The 17,382-nt window shown below is 38.9% G+C and overlaps 1 protein-coding gene across 7 annotated transcripts in view; it reads right to left on the bottom strand.

Moving 5' to 3' along the window:
- LOC139948673 (ras-associated and pleckstrin homology domains-containing protein 1-like) overlaps positions 1-17,382 on the bottom strand; it is a 71,310-nt gene continuing 53,928 nt past the window's right edge. For 4 of the 7 annotated variants that reach the window (XM_071946906.1, XM_071946907.1, XM_071946908.1 and 1 more), the window contains 10 exons: positions 16,123-16,282; positions 15,384-15,508; positions 14,807-15,025; positions 13,822-13,932; positions 13,098-13,196; positions 12,163-12,322; positions 11,214-11,365; positions 10,168-10,212; positions 8,795-9,651; positions 2-4,917 (listed from right to left, as the gene is read on the bottom strand). In XM_071946906.1, the coding sequence (XP_071803007.1) occupies positions 4,842-4,917; positions 8,795-9,651; positions 10,168-10,212; positions 11,214-11,365; positions 12,163-12,322; positions 13,098-13,196; positions 13,822-13,932; positions 14,807-15,025; positions 15,384-15,508; positions 16,123-16,282 (2,004 nt within the window). In that variant the 3' untranslated portion in view covers positions 2-4,841. Of the gene's footprint in view, positions 5,990-6,026; positions 9,652-10,167; positions 10,213-11,213; positions 11,366-12,162; positions 12,323-13,097; positions 13,197-13,821; positions 13,933-14,806; positions 15,026-15,383; positions 15,509-16,122; positions 16,283-17,382 lie in introns of those variants that run through there. The other 3 variants (XM_071946911.1, XM_071946910.1, XM_071946905.1) reach the window with 3 other exon arrangements.

Here is a 17,382-nt window from a genome sequence, read left to right as displayed (position 1 = left end):
TTATTTATTTATTTATACAGGCATAGAGGTCTTCACCTCACGCGTATAGTCATTAGCATAAAATGTATTACACAGGAACAGGGTTTAATAAAGACAGAAATTTATGATTTCAATATGTAACCTTTGGTTCATATATTGATGTTGTAAACATGTGGTAACTGGTAAAAAGGGGGGGGGGGGTGCTGGGTCAGTGTCACTTTAGATACCTCTATTATCGGGGGTTGATTTCGCAAAAAGTTAGGGACTAGCCACAGGAGATATTAAAATTTAGGAAGATAACTCGGCCCAACTTGAGATAAGACTAGTCCTGACTCTTTGTGAAGTGACCCCAGGTCATTTAATCTCGGCATACTTTAATATCAGATACACTGGTAAGCAATTGTTGATGCTTAAGCAGCTCTATCAAGTTGAGTAGAAGACATTGTGAATAAGGATGGCACTGGTGGTCACAATACCGTAAACATTATGCCAGTTGGGCCTGTAACTTGTTTCTGCTGGCATGCATTGTCTTTGCTTATCACTTTGAGTGCTAAGCATGTTTTTGGTGCTAAGCAGGTTTTGTAACGTTTTCTACTATCATCATCATTAGACCGTGTAAGTTTGCTGTGAATCTGTGATCTACAGACGGGTTTTGTTCTTACCGATTCTGTAACGTTTCTTTAACGGAAATATTCATTTTGTGACTTTCATAGTCTAATTTTTGATAACTTTGCCAACACATCAGCACAACATTGCCAAAAGATGAACCCTACCTTTAAGATGAACAATAGTGCTTTGTGAAATCGAGACCTGATTATATAAACAATTGTTAATAGAATATGAACTTCAAATGATAATTATTCGAACAGCCTCTGATTTTTTAACGTGATTCAGTCCTTCATTAAACTCCGTAAATTGCAAGGAATAATTTATTATTCTTTGATAATTTCTGATAAAATATGCAACAAAATTGCAGAACATCCAAAGTACCATAGTAAACAGCATTCTATGATTACACTAGAAATTTACAAAATATTAGGAAAAAATAATTTCATACTTTAAGATATATATTTTTACATTGATACGTAATTTCTAATAACCCAGGTTTCAATTACATTAATCACATTTCCAAAATCTAAGTCAAACAACCCAGCAACGTCAAAACCTACCCTTGTTGTCATGGAAACAAAAATCAGACAAGTGCCAACGTTTAATATTCAGGTATATTTCAGAACACTGCTATTAAAAGATTTATAACCCAAGATTGAACAAATAGGGGCATTACATACACATACTGGGGGGAAAATATACAGAGATGGACAATTTAAATAAATAAAAGAAATGTTATTATATGCATAGATTTTCACAAATACAGGTCGAGTAACCACATATAGGACAAAAGGTCACAATATTTACATAACGTGCAAGGACCAAATGTTAGCCACTCCAAAGGGGCGTGGCTAAGACCCGAACCAGAAAAAATGGGGTGGTCATAGCATTAAATCAACTTCTACTTTGAGTTGACATTCAATTCCCGACGGATCTCTTGCTAGGCATGCAGTTTGTCAAAAAAGGATATATTTCCAGGCCTTTTAAAGCACAACTTTGTACTGTGTTTTTTCTAGTTTCAAAATCATGCTTACCAGAATAGAATTACCAGCCGAACCACCATGTCACATGTACAATGGGAGACTTTGGGACACTAGGTGGCAGCAGACTTACCAGGGCCCAATTTCATACACCTTTTTGCAAATACCGGGGCGCGCGTAAAGCTTGGAATTAGGTGCATTGTGGTCTTGCTGGTATCTAAATTTGATCCATATATATCCCACAATGCACCTCATACAACAGTCTGCGCTTGCCCATTGGTATTTGCGATAAGGTCTATGGCTCTGCTTACCGTTAGCACAGAATCAGCACTTATGGAAGCAGGGAAATCTGTGCTTACCACAAGGGTATTTCCAAGTTAGCGGTGAAATGTTGGCCTCTGCGCATGCGTACTCCTCGTTACTAGGCGATTTATGCTTACAAGGCTAGCGCAGAAATTCGGCACTTGCACATATGCGGCGAATTGTGATCGTAAGCGCAGAATTCAGCGATAAGCAGAGCCATGAAATTGGGCCCAGGTAACTTTGAATTGTTTCTGTAGTTCTGAGGGTGCGCACATTACCGAGAACAATGGATTTACCTGTAAGTCTGCCGCCACCAAGCGTCCCAAATATTCCCCATTTGTGACTGGTATTCTGCTCGTTTCTGCTCAGTTGACATTTTGTTGCTTAAAGGAACAGGTTGCCTTGGATCGGTCGAGTTGGTCTTTGAAAAGCATTTTATGACTGTTTATTATAAAATGCATATGGTTAGAAAGATGATGTAAAAGTAGAATACAATGATCTACACAAAGTATGCCTCGAAATTGCGTGGTTTCTTTTTACCTCGTCCAATAACACGGTCGGCCATTTATGGGAGTCAAAAGTTTGACTCCCATAAATGGCCGACCGTGATAGTTCGCGACGTAAAAAGAAAACCGTGCAATTTTGAGAGATACTTGTGTGGATCATTATATTCTAATTTTAAAACATCTTTCTAACCCTATACATTTCATAACAAACGGTTTTAAACGCTTTTTATAAACCAACTCGTCCGATCCAAGACGTGTTCCTTTAAGCAGCTCTATGAAATTGGGCCCTGAAAAGTTGCACATCTGGCTGCTGTTACAGACCCCTTGTGTATGACGTCACACTCTCAGAAACAGCGCCCTCACTCAGGCAAAAGCAGACAGACTCATTGTACACAGCCAGGGCTCAATTTCATTGAGCTGCTTAAGCACAAAAAGTAGCTAAGCACAACACATTTTTTGCTTACCAGAATAAGGTTACCAGCCAAACTTTGATGTCAAGTGCACAATTTTTGACTGGTATCCTACTCATTTCTGCTTAGCAGGAAATCGTTCAGCAATATTTAATTGGGCCCTGTTCTTTGTGTGTAAAAGCGTGCGCGTGACCTCATACCAGCAGTGTTGCTCGTCACACGTCACACACACAACTCTCAAACCATAATGTTTGAGCTTAAGACATCGTCATATGTAAGAGGGCTATGATCTTTAAGACAGTTCAGAATCTTTGGAAGTCCCCTTAATACAAACGTGATGGTACGGATAGGGAGTTTGTACCCCAGATTAGTACCTGTTAGCCCAAGTGGGCATGATATTAAATCTTGCCTTTGTACCACCTTTAGGAACATTAGAGTTAAAAGAGCATATAATATTAAATGTAAACAAACTGAAATCATTTCTTTTTCAGTTGTTGTCAAATACAAAACTTTCAAAATTGATATATTTATAAAATTACAATCTAGTACTTAATTAAATAGCTAATTGATTTATAACTGGTAGAGATTTTATCATCTTTTTGTAATTAAAATTTCCTTAAACAGCTGCTGCATGAAGCTGTAAAAGTAAAGAAGACACAAAACAAAAAACACAACAAACTAAAAATTGCACAGAGCACTGGTAGACTTGTCCAAATCAGTTAACTAGAATTCCTGTCCCTGTGTCGTCAATGAAACAGCTTTGCACTTTTAAAGATTGAAATAGTAAGTTCTAAAAATATCAGTCAACTAATATTCAAACTATTTTTGATAAATTTTGACAAGTTGACAAGTTTTCACAACTGTCTAAAGTTGGATGCTGACTTTTGAATTCAAATCAGAAAAAGTCTTTTGAAAATATCAAATATAGAATCTAAAATGTTTAATAAAGATTGAGTGAACTTTTTGATAAAGTATGATTCATCCATTGGAAAACAGTTTGAGACGGCATTCAAATACACAATTTGAATTAGGTTCGAGTTATTTTAAGAATTCAGGAACTTTAGCTTTAGTTTTAATTGTCAATTGATGGATCTACATGATTGTCTAACAAATTTTCTTGTTAAATAAGCTAGAATATAGTGTCAAAAATGCTTTGTGGTTGTCTCTTGGACAAACACAAAGTCTAGTTTTTTTCATTACAATGTTCTTCCTCTTCTTCTTAAGTGTGGGTGCATTGTGCATCATTGCCATGTAGGGAAACAAAAACCTTACTAAAATGAACAAGGCATAGCTAAAATAAAACAAAAACAACAGAACTAAAACAAACTTTGCTATTTACAACCATGCAAACTCAAAACTTCTCGGTGAGCGGTCAGATAGACGAGATCCAGAAGAAGACACTGACTGAGCGTGTGCAGTGTAATCATGCAGAGATGGTGAGGAACAAGATGGTGAGGAACAACCTTTATCCCAGGGGGGATTGTGTGGAGAACCTTCATCCCAAATGTTTATTTGGATTGCCTTTTGGAACTTATGTTATACTCTTCAGTTTGGAAATAAAATGTATTGTACTTGAACTTAGTTTCTTTTAATTTTATCATGGACTGATATTATGTAACGCCCACATAAGTGTCGCTACAAGTTGAAGACAATATTTCAGAGCTACTCCTCTGAATAATTTTAGCAAAATGATAATAAAACAAATAAATAAATAAACAAAATTAAAAAAAGGTTATAGCAAAACAAAAAGTTTTAAAAATTTAAGTATTCTGGGTGATTTTGTTTCGTTTCAAAAGATACAAAACTACGAAGAATTCAGTCCAATAATTACTTCTCCTTTTGAAGTACAGTACTTCATGTTAGTCTGATGAAATTTTACCCACAAACTGTAAAAGTACAATGAAAAGCCAGGGCACAAGACTGTTAGTCAACAAGTGAACAATGTTGTTTTGTTTACGATGAGAACATTTGGGATTTGGGATGGGAACTCCACGGTCCCCCTGTAAAGTGGGGGGTTGTGTACCAGTGCAGAAACAAATAATGACATGCCACATCTAGATGGAATACTGCATGCGAGACCACGGCACATGCTGATGGCCTCTTTGATTGGTCAACTCAACTCTCGTTGTCCTGTAGGGGTGCAAAGAAGAAACGGGTGAATTTCATACACACTAACACGCAGAGAAAACAAATATAATCATTTTCAATAGTTTCAGTAAACATTTCAGTGGGCATTCAAATGTAACGACATATGGAAAAACTTAATTCATGATCAATTCCTTTGAAATAGGAGCATCGTGCAGGGAACTTTTTCCAGCAACAAAGTATAAACAAATTTTGGAAGCACAGGTCATTGACCTTTTCATCAAAACAAAAGCAGATCCAGAATAGGTGAAAGGAGATTCAACCTCCTTCCCAAACCAACCCAACACCAAAAAAACAAAAATAAGAATAATAACAATAAAAGGAGGGTTTCTTGCAAAAATAACTTTTTTAAACGATTGTTTCTCTCCAAATGGTACGGGTGGTTCGTACTTTTGATGAAGATGGGTGCAAAGTAAAAAAAATGAGAACAGAAAAGAGGAGATGGTGAAGATGATTTACGAGACATTCTGCCGTACTTCATAAATTTAAAAGCGAAGCATGGAAGGCATGAGGGGGGTGATCTTAATCTTCAAAATCAACCCCAAAATGAAAGCGCAGTAAATCTGTGTAGCAGGTCAACAATTTGACCATGACCACTCCCCATTTACCTCTTTGGTCAAAGAGGCTGGGCTTTTGATCAAGCAACAGGCGTCTTGTGGACCTTTTCTTTTTCATTCACTAAATGTTTTCAGTTAATCTGATCTGAAAACATTTATTGTAATTCACATCAATTTTTTAAAAGGTGAATTTTTGTATTCATTTTAACTTTATTAAAAAAAAAAAACTAAAACAAATTCTTATTTTCAATTTACATCACATTTTGGATACCCAATTATTAAAAATAACGCTTTCCATTTGCAATCCTCTCTCTACAGACTCTTTCTATTGTAGGGTAGTTTCCCCTCCTTTTCACACCACACTGGATCTGCCATTAATTTTCATCACACAGTTTGCATCATCAAACTCAAGGACGTTGCTTTAGGAATTCATTGGGGGAGTTTATAGCGCCCTCTAGTGCGGAACGTGGGCTCAGCTCGAGGCACTGCTGTCACTGTCCCTGCATGGAAAAAACAATAGAAATTGCAATTCCAGCCGATTTGAGATTCATACTTTGATACAACCTGCCCTGTGTAGTGTAAGACAATCAGAATTCCCAGTAGACTAGCAGAGTGAGAGTAGAGGTAGTCACAGTGCTCCGACGAAGAAATGCCACTGTACCAGCGAATGATTTCCCAAAATGCTTCACAAAATGTATCAATAGACCCTATGCACAACGCGCAGCGCACATACACACGCATCTCCTGTCCACCATTTTTGTGTGCCAAAACGTGCACAAAAGGAATGGACTCCCACATAAGCCAGAAATGGTTGATGCGCATTGTTCAGAGGTGCGTAAACACGAGTACCATTCTTTTGTGTCGTTTTGACACCCAAAATGGCTGACAGGAGAAGCGGGGGCAAGTGTGTTGCGTGTTTTGCAATGGTTCTATTGCAACTCAAAATTAGCATTCAGTGAGCATAAAAACAAGTTCACATTCAACATGGAAAATTGATGGGTGAAATCGTTCCCTGGACGTGTACCATACTTCCGAGAAGAATGAAATGTTACGACCCTCAACCACCCTCAGGTTCATTCCACGGATATTCACGCAATGCTGACCACAGATATAAAACATTATTGTTATACATTACCAGATAGATTTTCAAAAATAAATAAATAAAATCAAACTAAATGTTTTACTAGTTTTTATATCTAAGGTCAGCATAGTGTGAACAGCAGTGGAATTGCCCCTTGGACTTTTGGAAATTTTGTCTTAAACACAGAGCCGACAGTATCAAGTAATTTTTTAGCCCCTTATTTATGAAATTTAAAAAGACTTTAATTCAAAAAGGGTTATTATAACTGGGTGATTGACAAACATGAAATAAGTGTTAACAGATGAAGTCAGATGAAAGTGTCCACTGAATATGACATATTATGTGGGGAAAATAATGAAACTAAAAACACAAATCCTTGTTAGAAAACAAAAAAAGTTACTCCAATGAAGTTGACAGTGTGTGAAAGAGGGAAACATTGTTAACGAGACTATCAACCCATGAATGACCAATCAAATGTAAAAAAGGAGCTTGTTAAAAGTTTTGGTCCATCCAACAACAAAAATATGATTGTTATTTAGGAAAAAGTTTGAAAGACTAATATTAGAATTGAGTAATTCGATTTAAACACCAACTGTTTGTTTTATACTAAACCTGAACTTTGGTGGTCATTTTGTCTAGTTGCCATAGCAACCATGAAATCCTATGAATATTCAGTATGCAATGTGATCAAAAATAATGTCAGTTTGTTGTTTTCTTGTTTTGAGTCGATGCCTGTATTTACCGTTTAGAACAACCCTAGCTCATCGTTTAACTTTCCGAAACATCGTAAAAAGCTACAAAAATTGACAAAGTATTTCAACAAGAAAGATTTGTGCAGTTTCTTGTGTCACACGAAAAAACGAACCAACTAAATCACCAATTTAGAAATGAAATAAACAACTATTGTTCTTGTTTACAATATACTCCTTAATTGGTAGCAACTGATACGAAAAGAGAAAGACATTTTGTAATACTAAATTCAGACAACTGTCAAGTATGAAAAAGGTGTATGAAAACACTAGAAAGACTGTTTTTCTCGTCTATTCTAACTGCTATGTATGTTTTTCTCATAAAATGAGTCCTATGTTTTCAGGTCTCTACTTTATCTTAGCCTAAAAAAACATTTTAAAATTGTGCTAAAACATGCGCATCTTAAAAGTTGCTATATAAATCCTACCAATAATATGTTCATTTGTACAAAAATATTTTAACTTCATTTTAAAGTTGATAAACGAAAACTGTTCAGGTTGTTTTCTTAGCTGTTGTTTCTTAATTTTGGTTTTACAATTCCTGTACAAGAAGCCTCCAAAAAACCCTGTCACAATGATTTGGTGTTTAAAAAACACTCACACGACTGTTACAAACATCTTTAAAATTTCCAAAAATACCTTTTATGTACACTTTCTGTTTCCAATAATAGCTTTTACTTGTAAATATTATTTTAGAAGAATCACGAAGCCTATGTACAGATTTGGGGTAACAGTATAAAAATCTAATTTAATTTGTTGTTTTTAAAAATTGTCTGAAATGGATAACCTTTTCATAAAAATGTTTGGTGGGGTTAAATTTGTGATACAATATTCCTATGATGGTGTAGAAAATTGAGTATTAAGAAGGTCAAATTTATCATGTGGTCCTTTGGGGTGGGGGAGGGGGTTGTTTTTTCTCGACCTGTCCGGAACTTAATTGTGTACCCCCATCTCGCCTTGGTAGTGGGGGTGGCTTGGCGCCCCTGTTAGACACACTTCGTTTGACCTGGTTACCCACCACTGATGCCCGCTTCAGCTGGGTGCTTGGGGAAGGGGGCAAGACAAATATCGCCCCTTGGGTTGCAGGAGAAGAGGGTGGCGAATTCCGGACCCGTGGGGACGGGGGCTTGTTTGTAGGTGTACTGTTTACCTTTGGGGGTACAACAGGGGAACTGGGCGTACGCACCCTTAGAGGGGTTGGGGAACCCTGTTTACAAAACGATTGCAACTTGGGGGTGCTATTGAATGTGGATGTGTTATCTTTATGTGCATTGTGTGATGCTGAGTGTGCCAATGGGGAGGATGGGACCCCCTGTCTACTAGTATTTTGTTGCGGTGTAATTTCTTGCCTGTGCGGTTTTGGCTTTGGGGAGAGAGGGGGTCTTGGGGAGACTGGTGGTTTCCCCGACAGACCCCCTGGTTTGTTGGGCTTAAGGGCGCTGTTCAGTTCTGCAAGGAAAGAAGAATTAGCTTGCCTTGGAGGTGCTTGCTGCGGAGTTGCCTGCTGAACGTGACCGTAACCGTTACTCTGGGGTGGCATGACGGGTAGTGCCCTGGGTTGTCTCACCATATTTGTCAACCCTCCACTCGCTGGTTGATGAGTTTTGTTAATGTTAGTGGTGTGAGGTGATGAGAAGGTTGAGTGGAAGGTGTTTGAGGCGGAGTGAAGGGGTTGAGACGGGGAGGAGAGGGGTGAGAAGGTGGAGGTGGGATGCGGTGAGGAGGGCGGGGCGGGAGTTGTATTCAAGATAGGCTTCAACGGGGAATTGGGCGGGGATGCAATTGGCTCCTTTTCGGCAGCTCTGCCTCGGACTGGGATGTTTTCCTCCAAGACCTCCTTAAACTGAACCCTCTTACTTTCGCTCCTTACGAGGTTCGTTTCCCTCGGCCTTGAACTTATAATAGAAGAGGTCTGTTTAAGGTTCGTTTCCGCGCTTGGCGAGATTTGGTTAGTGGATGAAATGCAAGGAGTAGTGGTGGTAGTATGAGGTTTGGGAGCAGTGGGAGGCGGGCAGCTCCGTGGCTCGTGTCTTGTGCCCCCGTTTGAAGGTTGCGGGGTGACTTTTACAGTCACCGCGTCTGAATTTCTAGCCGTGACCTTGACATGGACTGGCCGGGCATTGGAGTTGTTCAGATTTGTCTTGATAGAGGGGGGTAACGACACCTGCGGTGCTAGTACCTGTTGGGCAGACTCTTGGTCGCGAGCCAGGTTCATTTCCAGTTCCATCAGGGTTCGCTCCATGTCGTTATCGATGGGGGAGTCTTTGGGTTGGGACGGCTGAGTTGGAGGCTGAGAGGGTTTGACCAGAGGAGGTTTAAACTGGAAGGTTCCCTGTTAAGACAAGAAAACAAAATAATAATTATAACATTCAATTTATAAGGCGCACTGTATCTGGAATGGTACCATTCAAAGGCACTGGATGCTAGCAAGCTGACAAATTGAACAGATGCATCTTGAGGTTGTGTTTGAATGTAGACAGATCAGGTGTGCCCCTCAGCTCGTCTGGCAAGGAATTCCAGAGACGTGGTGCGCAGCTGGAAAAGGCACGGTCTCCGTAACTTGCCAGACGAGTTTTGGGAACATAGAAACCTTTTTTATTTTTGTTAGGTAAGTTTGCCCCAAACAAGGCTAACAGCCACTCTTGGTAAGGGGGCTACAAAAAGAAAACTTTTTAGATGAGAATAACTCAGGGGAGCTGAGGGTAGGAATTGATATTCCTCTAAAAACAGTGGACATTTTTCTAGGCGTTAAAACACCAGGGTATAAGTTTATGCAAATTTAAGAGCAAAACAAATAATAAAATAAAAACTAAAATCTGGAAACAACAAATTGAGAAGTCTATTCTACCTCATCAGGAATCCTTTCTCCTTGTGCGGGTGAATTGTAACGATCCTGTAAAGAAAGAAAAAAAGGTTTGTGCAAGCAGATTCATAATAATATTAGTAATAATACAGATTTGTAGCCACAAATCTAAACTGTTCGATGCTCAAGGCACGGAGACAAATAAAAACATAAAAAAATACATTGATTTTGAAGCTTTGCTTGCATATGCGAGACACTTCTCTTTCTGTTAAGTGCACAGGGGTGGATTTCACAAAGAGTTAAGACTAGTCTAATCTCGAGTTAGGACGAGTTACTCGTCCTAACTTAGGAATAGCCATACGTTTTCATATCTCCTAGGATTAGTCCTTAGTTAGGACTAGTCCTTACTCTTTGTGAAATCGAGCCCTGGTTTCTTTACGCACATTACACCACACACAGGACCTTTGGCTTTACGTCCCATCCGAAGGAGGCAGCAATAATGGTTAAGTGTCTTGCTTAAAGACACAAGTGTCAAGAATGGGACTCAGAGCTTGAGTCCGGTGCTCTTAACCACTCCGCCACGACACGCCACGTGTCGTAAATTCAGAACAACAAATCTAGAATGTTGTGGAATAAGTAGACGAATTTCAACATCAAGATCAAGTCTGAATCAGAGTCTGAGTTAAAGGCAGTGGACACTATTGGTAGTTACTCAAAATAATTATTAGCGTAAAACCTTTCTTGGTGACCAGAAATGGGGAGAGGTTGATGAAGTGCCATAGTTTTCAAGAAAGAAGTAGTTTTCCATGAATTTGATTTCGAGACCTCAAGTTTAGAACTTGAAGTCTCGAAATCAACTATCTAAACGCACACAACTTCGCGTGACAAGGGTATTTTTTCTTTCATTATTATCTCGCAAGTTGGATGACCGATTGAGCTCGAATTTTCACAGGTTTGTTATTTTATGCATATGTTGAGATACACCAACTGTGAAGGCTAGTCTTTGACAATTACCAATAGTGTCCACTGTCTTTAAAGACAGAACAGGATCGCCTTTTGGAAATTTCTTTGTTAACGTTTTTAAAAGTTACCATGTTAGGGGAGTCCACTTGGCTTTCCTTTTCTCTTCCTTTCTTCCAGGCGCTGGCAAACATATTACCCATACTGCCTTGTCGTGCTGGATTAATGCTCGCCTGCATCGGAGGAACGCTCAGTGTGCTGCCACTCGGACTCACACCAGAACCTTTCACGTAAAAAAAACAAAAACCCAAACAAGTCAAGAACAAATTAACACAACTCTCCAGGGCCCAATTTCAAAGAGCTGCTGAGCACAAAAATTTGCTCAGCATGAAATTTCTTCCTTAATATATAAAAACAGGATTACCAACCAAATTTCCACGTGACTTTCGAGATAAGCAAACAAAAGCTGAATACCAGTAACAAGCAATATGCAACAAATAGAAATTTCGTTGGTAATTCTGTTTATCACGGAAGAAATTTCATGCTAAGCAAATTGTTTGTGCTTAGCAGCTCTATGAGATCGAGCCCTGGGCTTGATTTTACAAAGTGCTCAGATTCATCTTAAAGATGAGTTGCTTATCTCGACTTTTGGTATTATGACAACACACTTTCCTTAGCAGTTTTGCATTTTACAGATTGGCTCATAGTACAGATTGGAATTGGTAGAAACAGTTAAACAATAACCGCATACCTGCCAACATTGAAACCTCAGAAATATGAACACCAGTTTTACGAGTCCACGACGCAAGAAGCCGTGAGAGTAAAGCTTATTAAATGTACAGACACAATTGATGTACAGTGTACAAACATCACTGTATCCCGAAAGAAAATCAATTCTGGCGCAAACAAATGGCACTCTCTTTTGCCAGAATTCTTTTGATTTGGTTCATTGCTGTCTTTTGTCAGAAATCTCCTGATTTCTTGCGACCCGTAACTAAGACATCTGGACAATTCCAATTAAATCTGAACAACTGGCAGGTATGTACACGGAAGTCAAAAATAAATTGGCAAACTACTTACCGAGTGAGCTTTGAGTACTGTGATTGCTGACGCTCGAGTGCATACTGGAGATAGATGAGCTATCACCAAGGCTGCTCGTTGACATACTCTCGATACTTGATGAGTAGTCGACCATCTCACGCTGAGTCTCTATGTAGTTATCCAGCATTACTCGTCCGTACTGTAAGCAAAAAATACTAATTGTAAAGTAAGGGTATTGTCATCAAAGAAGGCAACTTGGAGGCAACCAACTGGAATGTTTCCTACAGGATCATTTTGGTAGGAAAGGATCGGAGTCACTCTTCAAACAGTCTACACGATCCCCAGAAAAAATATGTGAACATTGAAATGTGAATGCCCTTTCTTCCTGGAACTGGTTGACTGTACATTGCTACGTGTGACATGGGCCCAAGGTCAATGTCAAACAAGGCATCTATCAGGTAAAAAGAACATGTTAAAATTTCAATCGTAAGAAATAAAATAATGCTAATCGGAATAAGGTTACCTGCCAAAAACATCATGTCTTGGGTATAATCTGTGACTGGTATCCCACTTTTAATTTTTGCTTAGCAGAAAATTGGTGGGCAATTTTTCTGCTTAAGCAGCTCTATGAAATTGGGCCATGATAATACAAATTTGAAGGGTCCCATAAATTTTGTTGAGCTTAGCTACATTTTTTGCTTCAATAAAATTGCTTTTAAATTGTCTGCTTAGCAGCAAAGAGCAGGATACCAGCCAGAAATGTTTCATGGGACATGGTATTTTGACTGGTAACCATATTCCGGTAAGCATAATTTTTACGCTAAAGTAGCTCTGGGGTCGATTTCACAAAGAGTTAGTACTAGTCCTAACTTGGGACTAGTCTTAGGAGATATTAAAAACTTAAGGCTAGTCCTAAGTTAGGACAAGTAGCTTAACGAATGATCCACCCCTGGACCCTGACGCTAAGATCTGACCTTTGCAATCCTGATTCCAGCCATCCATCGTTGACAGGTGCGGTAATCCTCGGCCGACAGGTACTTGATGTACTTCGACTTCTGTTGGATTTGTGGATGCTGCAAACAGGAAAGTCATTAAGAACGGCTCAATTAGGATAATCTAGCAATTGGATATTGCTTATATTTTCGTACAGCAGGAATGCAACTTTCGTTTGTCTATAAAAAAAATAAAAAATCAAATGAAAAGGAAAACAAAAAATGGAAAGAGCCAGGGAAAGTGAGAGTGTCTTTCAATCTCAATTTTCAACAGCACAGCTGAGAAACTCAAAACGAGGAAATCAGCTGATGAGCAGAAAAGTTGCATGCCAGGTAGTAAAAGATCATAATAATTAGAACGTAGTCTTATACATCAAACGGTGATCGCTAGCGCAGGGCCCAATTTCATAAAGTCTGTAGGCACAACAATTTGCTTAACATGAAATTTCTTCCTTGATAAAAACAGGATTACCAACCAAATTGCCACGTTATTTTTAGGATAAGCAAACAACAGCTGAATACCAGTATCAAGCAATATGCAACAAATGGAAATTTGGTTGGTAATCCAGTTTTTACCCAGGAAGAAATTTCATGCTAAGCAAATTTTTGTGCTTACAGGCTTTATGAAATTGGGCCCAGGCCTGGATAGACAACCCTTTTTGACACGTCCCTCAAGACACAAAGTTCTCCGGGTCCCGAATCTTACCTTGAGAGCAAAGCAGTGGTCAGACGGAGCCTTGAACTTCTTCTTCCAACCTATTCCACTGTAGACGTTCACATGTTCAAACTGCACCAAGCACACCAAATCCTTAGACGACTAAAAAAACAGAAGAACAAAATTCCTTAATACAATATCTCGAATGAAGACATTTAAATCAAGGGTTCTCCGATACACACTATTTTTAAACATCAAATTCGCAAAAATCATTGAAAGCAAATTTATTGCAATTTCAATTCAGCATTCTTTGGCCAAAACTGCAACAATGACAGTACGATATCTAAGGGGGATATTGAAAACTACATTAAACAATATAGGGCAAATGTTTCCATAATCAGAAAGATTTTCAAATTTGTTCATCAGATTATGGAGAGTTTGATTTGTTTTAGGGAACTTTCTGCAGAATCAGGGAGAGTTAAAATACACACCACAGTTGGGCCAGGTTCCACAGTTTGGCAATGTTCCCACTGAAACCAAAACTCTTTAATACCTTATTTTTTGGTGTGTAAATGGGGAGTTACAGCAATGCTTTCTGTGTCTCAAGGAAGAATTTACAAAGAAAAATAATCCTTTAAAGACAGTGGACACTATTGGTAGTGGTCGAAGACTAGTCTTCTCAGTTGGGGTGTCTCAACATATGCACGAAATTACAAACCTGTGAAAATTTGAACTCAATTGGTCGTCGAAGTTGCAAGATAATAATTGAAGAAAAAACACCCTTGTCACACGAAGTTGTGTGTTTTCAGATGCTTGATTTCAGGACCTCAAAATCTAATTCTGAGGTCTCGAAATCATATTACTTCTTTCCTCGAAAACTATGTTACTTCAGAGGGAGCCGCTTTTCACAATGTTTTATACTATCAACAGCTCTCCATTACTTGTTACCAAGTATAGTTTTTATGCTAACAATTATTTTGAGTAGTTACCAATAGTGTCCACTGCCTTAAAAATAAATAAAAGCGACAATCTCTACCTTAGACTTTCCTTTTGGAGTGTAATAAATCCCAGACGCTCTGAGGATGAAGAAGTATTTCTTCCAAGATTTCTTGCCCTCGGCTTTAAGGTACAGAGGTCCCTCAATCTCAGGCACGCCCTGTCTTCCCTCAGAGAAGAATTCATCAATCAACGTCTGCTTGGACTTCTCGGCAAACTCTGTCGCAACTTGGGATGTGTGGGTCGACAGAAGGAAATTCTAAGACATTATGAAAAGTAATACTATTATGTTCCAGTACTAGTTAATCCACCAATCAGATGCTCGAAGCTGAGTGTGATATCAGACGTTAACCTACTCCCAGTGAGTGTCAATGCGACACGCTCCGCATACAGTCAGCGCAAAAATTCAATTTTAAAAACCAACACATAACCTAACCTCTTTGACATAATGAGGCTGGAAGATAAACTTGTTATCACACTCACCCTCGTCGAATACTGAAAAAATTCATAATTATAACAATTTGATACATTTATAAGGCGCATAATGCAAGAGCCTCCATGCGCAACAGAAAACACGGGGAAGGGGGAAGGAGATACATAGATACTCTTTCTTATACCTGTGGGTTTCTGAAAACTGCATACTTCTCCCTTCTTTCAGTAAACAGAAGTCGACTCGTCGAGTCTCGCTTCCAATGCAGTAAGATGTCGGTCACTAAGTGCTCCTGATCTTCCAGAACTCTCTCTGAAAGGGGAGACAGGGAAAAAGAAGATTATCTTACGACAGGCCTTGAACGTTGCTCTTGAAGGGGCACATCAATTTTCCTCAAGTAAGGGGAATTCTACGAGGAAAAATTAAACTTGTATTGGCACTTTGCAAAGGGCACCAGCGCAAAAGCAGAGGGAGCCACGGACATTGCTGTGGGTGAAGAGGGTTGTTTCGAGGCTTGTTACTATACCTGATCTTACTCTGAAGCAACAAAAGAACTGTTGGACTTGATGGTTGATCCTGTTGCCTTCAACTTGCTCTCATTCGAGAGGAAATGTGAAGTGCTTGTAAAACACGCTTTTCCTACTTGCAGATGTTTTTTTTTTTTCCTGAATTAAGTGAGGTTTGTGGTGGCACCATGTGTTAATCTCTTTTGAGGAGTGTTGGTTCTGGAACAATTTTTTCAGTTCTCCTTAATAACAAAAACTTCTTTGAAAACAAAAATGTGCAACACTGTTTGAATTTGTATGAGAATTTGTCCAAGCACAGTCCACCGACATCTCACAGAGTGTTTGAATCTGAAGTTAATAATCTGAACCCATCCTTTTGTGAAAATTAGTGAGGGGCTTAGCTTGACCTTTGAACCTTACCCATATAGAGGTCAGGTATCTGTTCCACAACAGCCCAGTCTGCTCTCTCATCAAGATGGTTCTTCTCCACCAAGATGTGGACGACTTGCCGGCACGTCATCGTCTCGTCTGCAAACATGGTCTTGGAACTCCCGTCATCGCCATAAACCCTGATAATCAGCTGATCGAGGAGAGATTGATAAATGTTATAGTTGCATCGGGGATAAAGAATACAATTTGTTTTTACCCTTAAAGGCACGAGACACTATTGGTAATTACTAAAAAAACTTACTTGGTACTGAGCAATGGAGAGCCGTTGATAGTATAAAACATTTTGAGAAACGGATCCCTCTGAAGTAATGTAGTTTTTCACTCAAATAAGAAAGACTTCAGCTGAAGCCTTTTATTAGGCAGATGAAAGCACACACATTTATGCAACAAGGGTGTTTTACCTTTCATTATTCTCTTGGAACTTCCACAACCAATTGAGTAAAAATGTTCACAGATTTGTTATTTTATGCATATGTTGGGATACACCAAGTGAGAACTCTGGTCTTTGACAATTAGCAAAGGTGTCCAGGGGTGGATTTCACAAAGAGTTAGGACTAGTGTTAACTCAAGTTAGGACCAGTTACTCATCCTAACTTAGGACTATCCATGCAATTTGTATATCTCCTAGGACTAGTCCCAAGTTAGGACTAGTCCTAACTCTTTGTGAGATCGACCACAGTTAAACCATTGTGTATTAAGCACTGTTTACTCGATTCTTTCCTGACAATAAGTCCACAGGCAAATCACTTGGCCGCCAGGCCTCTAGCCACTGGGCTAGTGGTGGGTCTAGTGGTAAGACATCTGCTCTAGCAATGCAAAGGTCGTGGGTTTGAATCCCACCTAAGTGATTTGCCTGTTTTTTGCTTCTTCACAGAACTCAGGAAAGTACAGACTAAAAGATTGATAAAGTTTAATCGTCAGGAAACGAGTCTTAGCGGGAAGTAAAGTAAGCAAAACTAAAAGGGAAGTGTGAAACGCTTAAATAAAAATCACAAATTTCTTCAACAGCTTTTGTTTGTGTTTTATTCCTTGGTAAATGAAAGTTTAATGTGATCAGTGAACTAAAACGAAACCTAAACATTTATTTTAAAGAAATGTGTTAACAAAACTGATCATGGCTGGGATAAAGATTGTGGATTCATAAACAGACTCAGAACTCTAAATAAACAAAAAATAGTACAAATACACCAAACTAAACCAATGTTTATCAAGACTAAGTGCCCTGACTCT

The sequence above is a fragment of the Asterias amurensis genome, chromosome 16 (assembly GCF_032118995.1).
Source record: "Asterias amurensis chromosome 16, ASM3211899v1".
Classification (NCBI taxonomy): Eukaryota; Metazoa; Echinodermata; class Asteroidea; order Forcipulatida; family Asteriidae; genus Asterias; species Asterias amurensis.
Note: the sequence above shows the minus strand (reverse complement) of the source record. Positions and strands in the feature narration are given on the sequence as shown.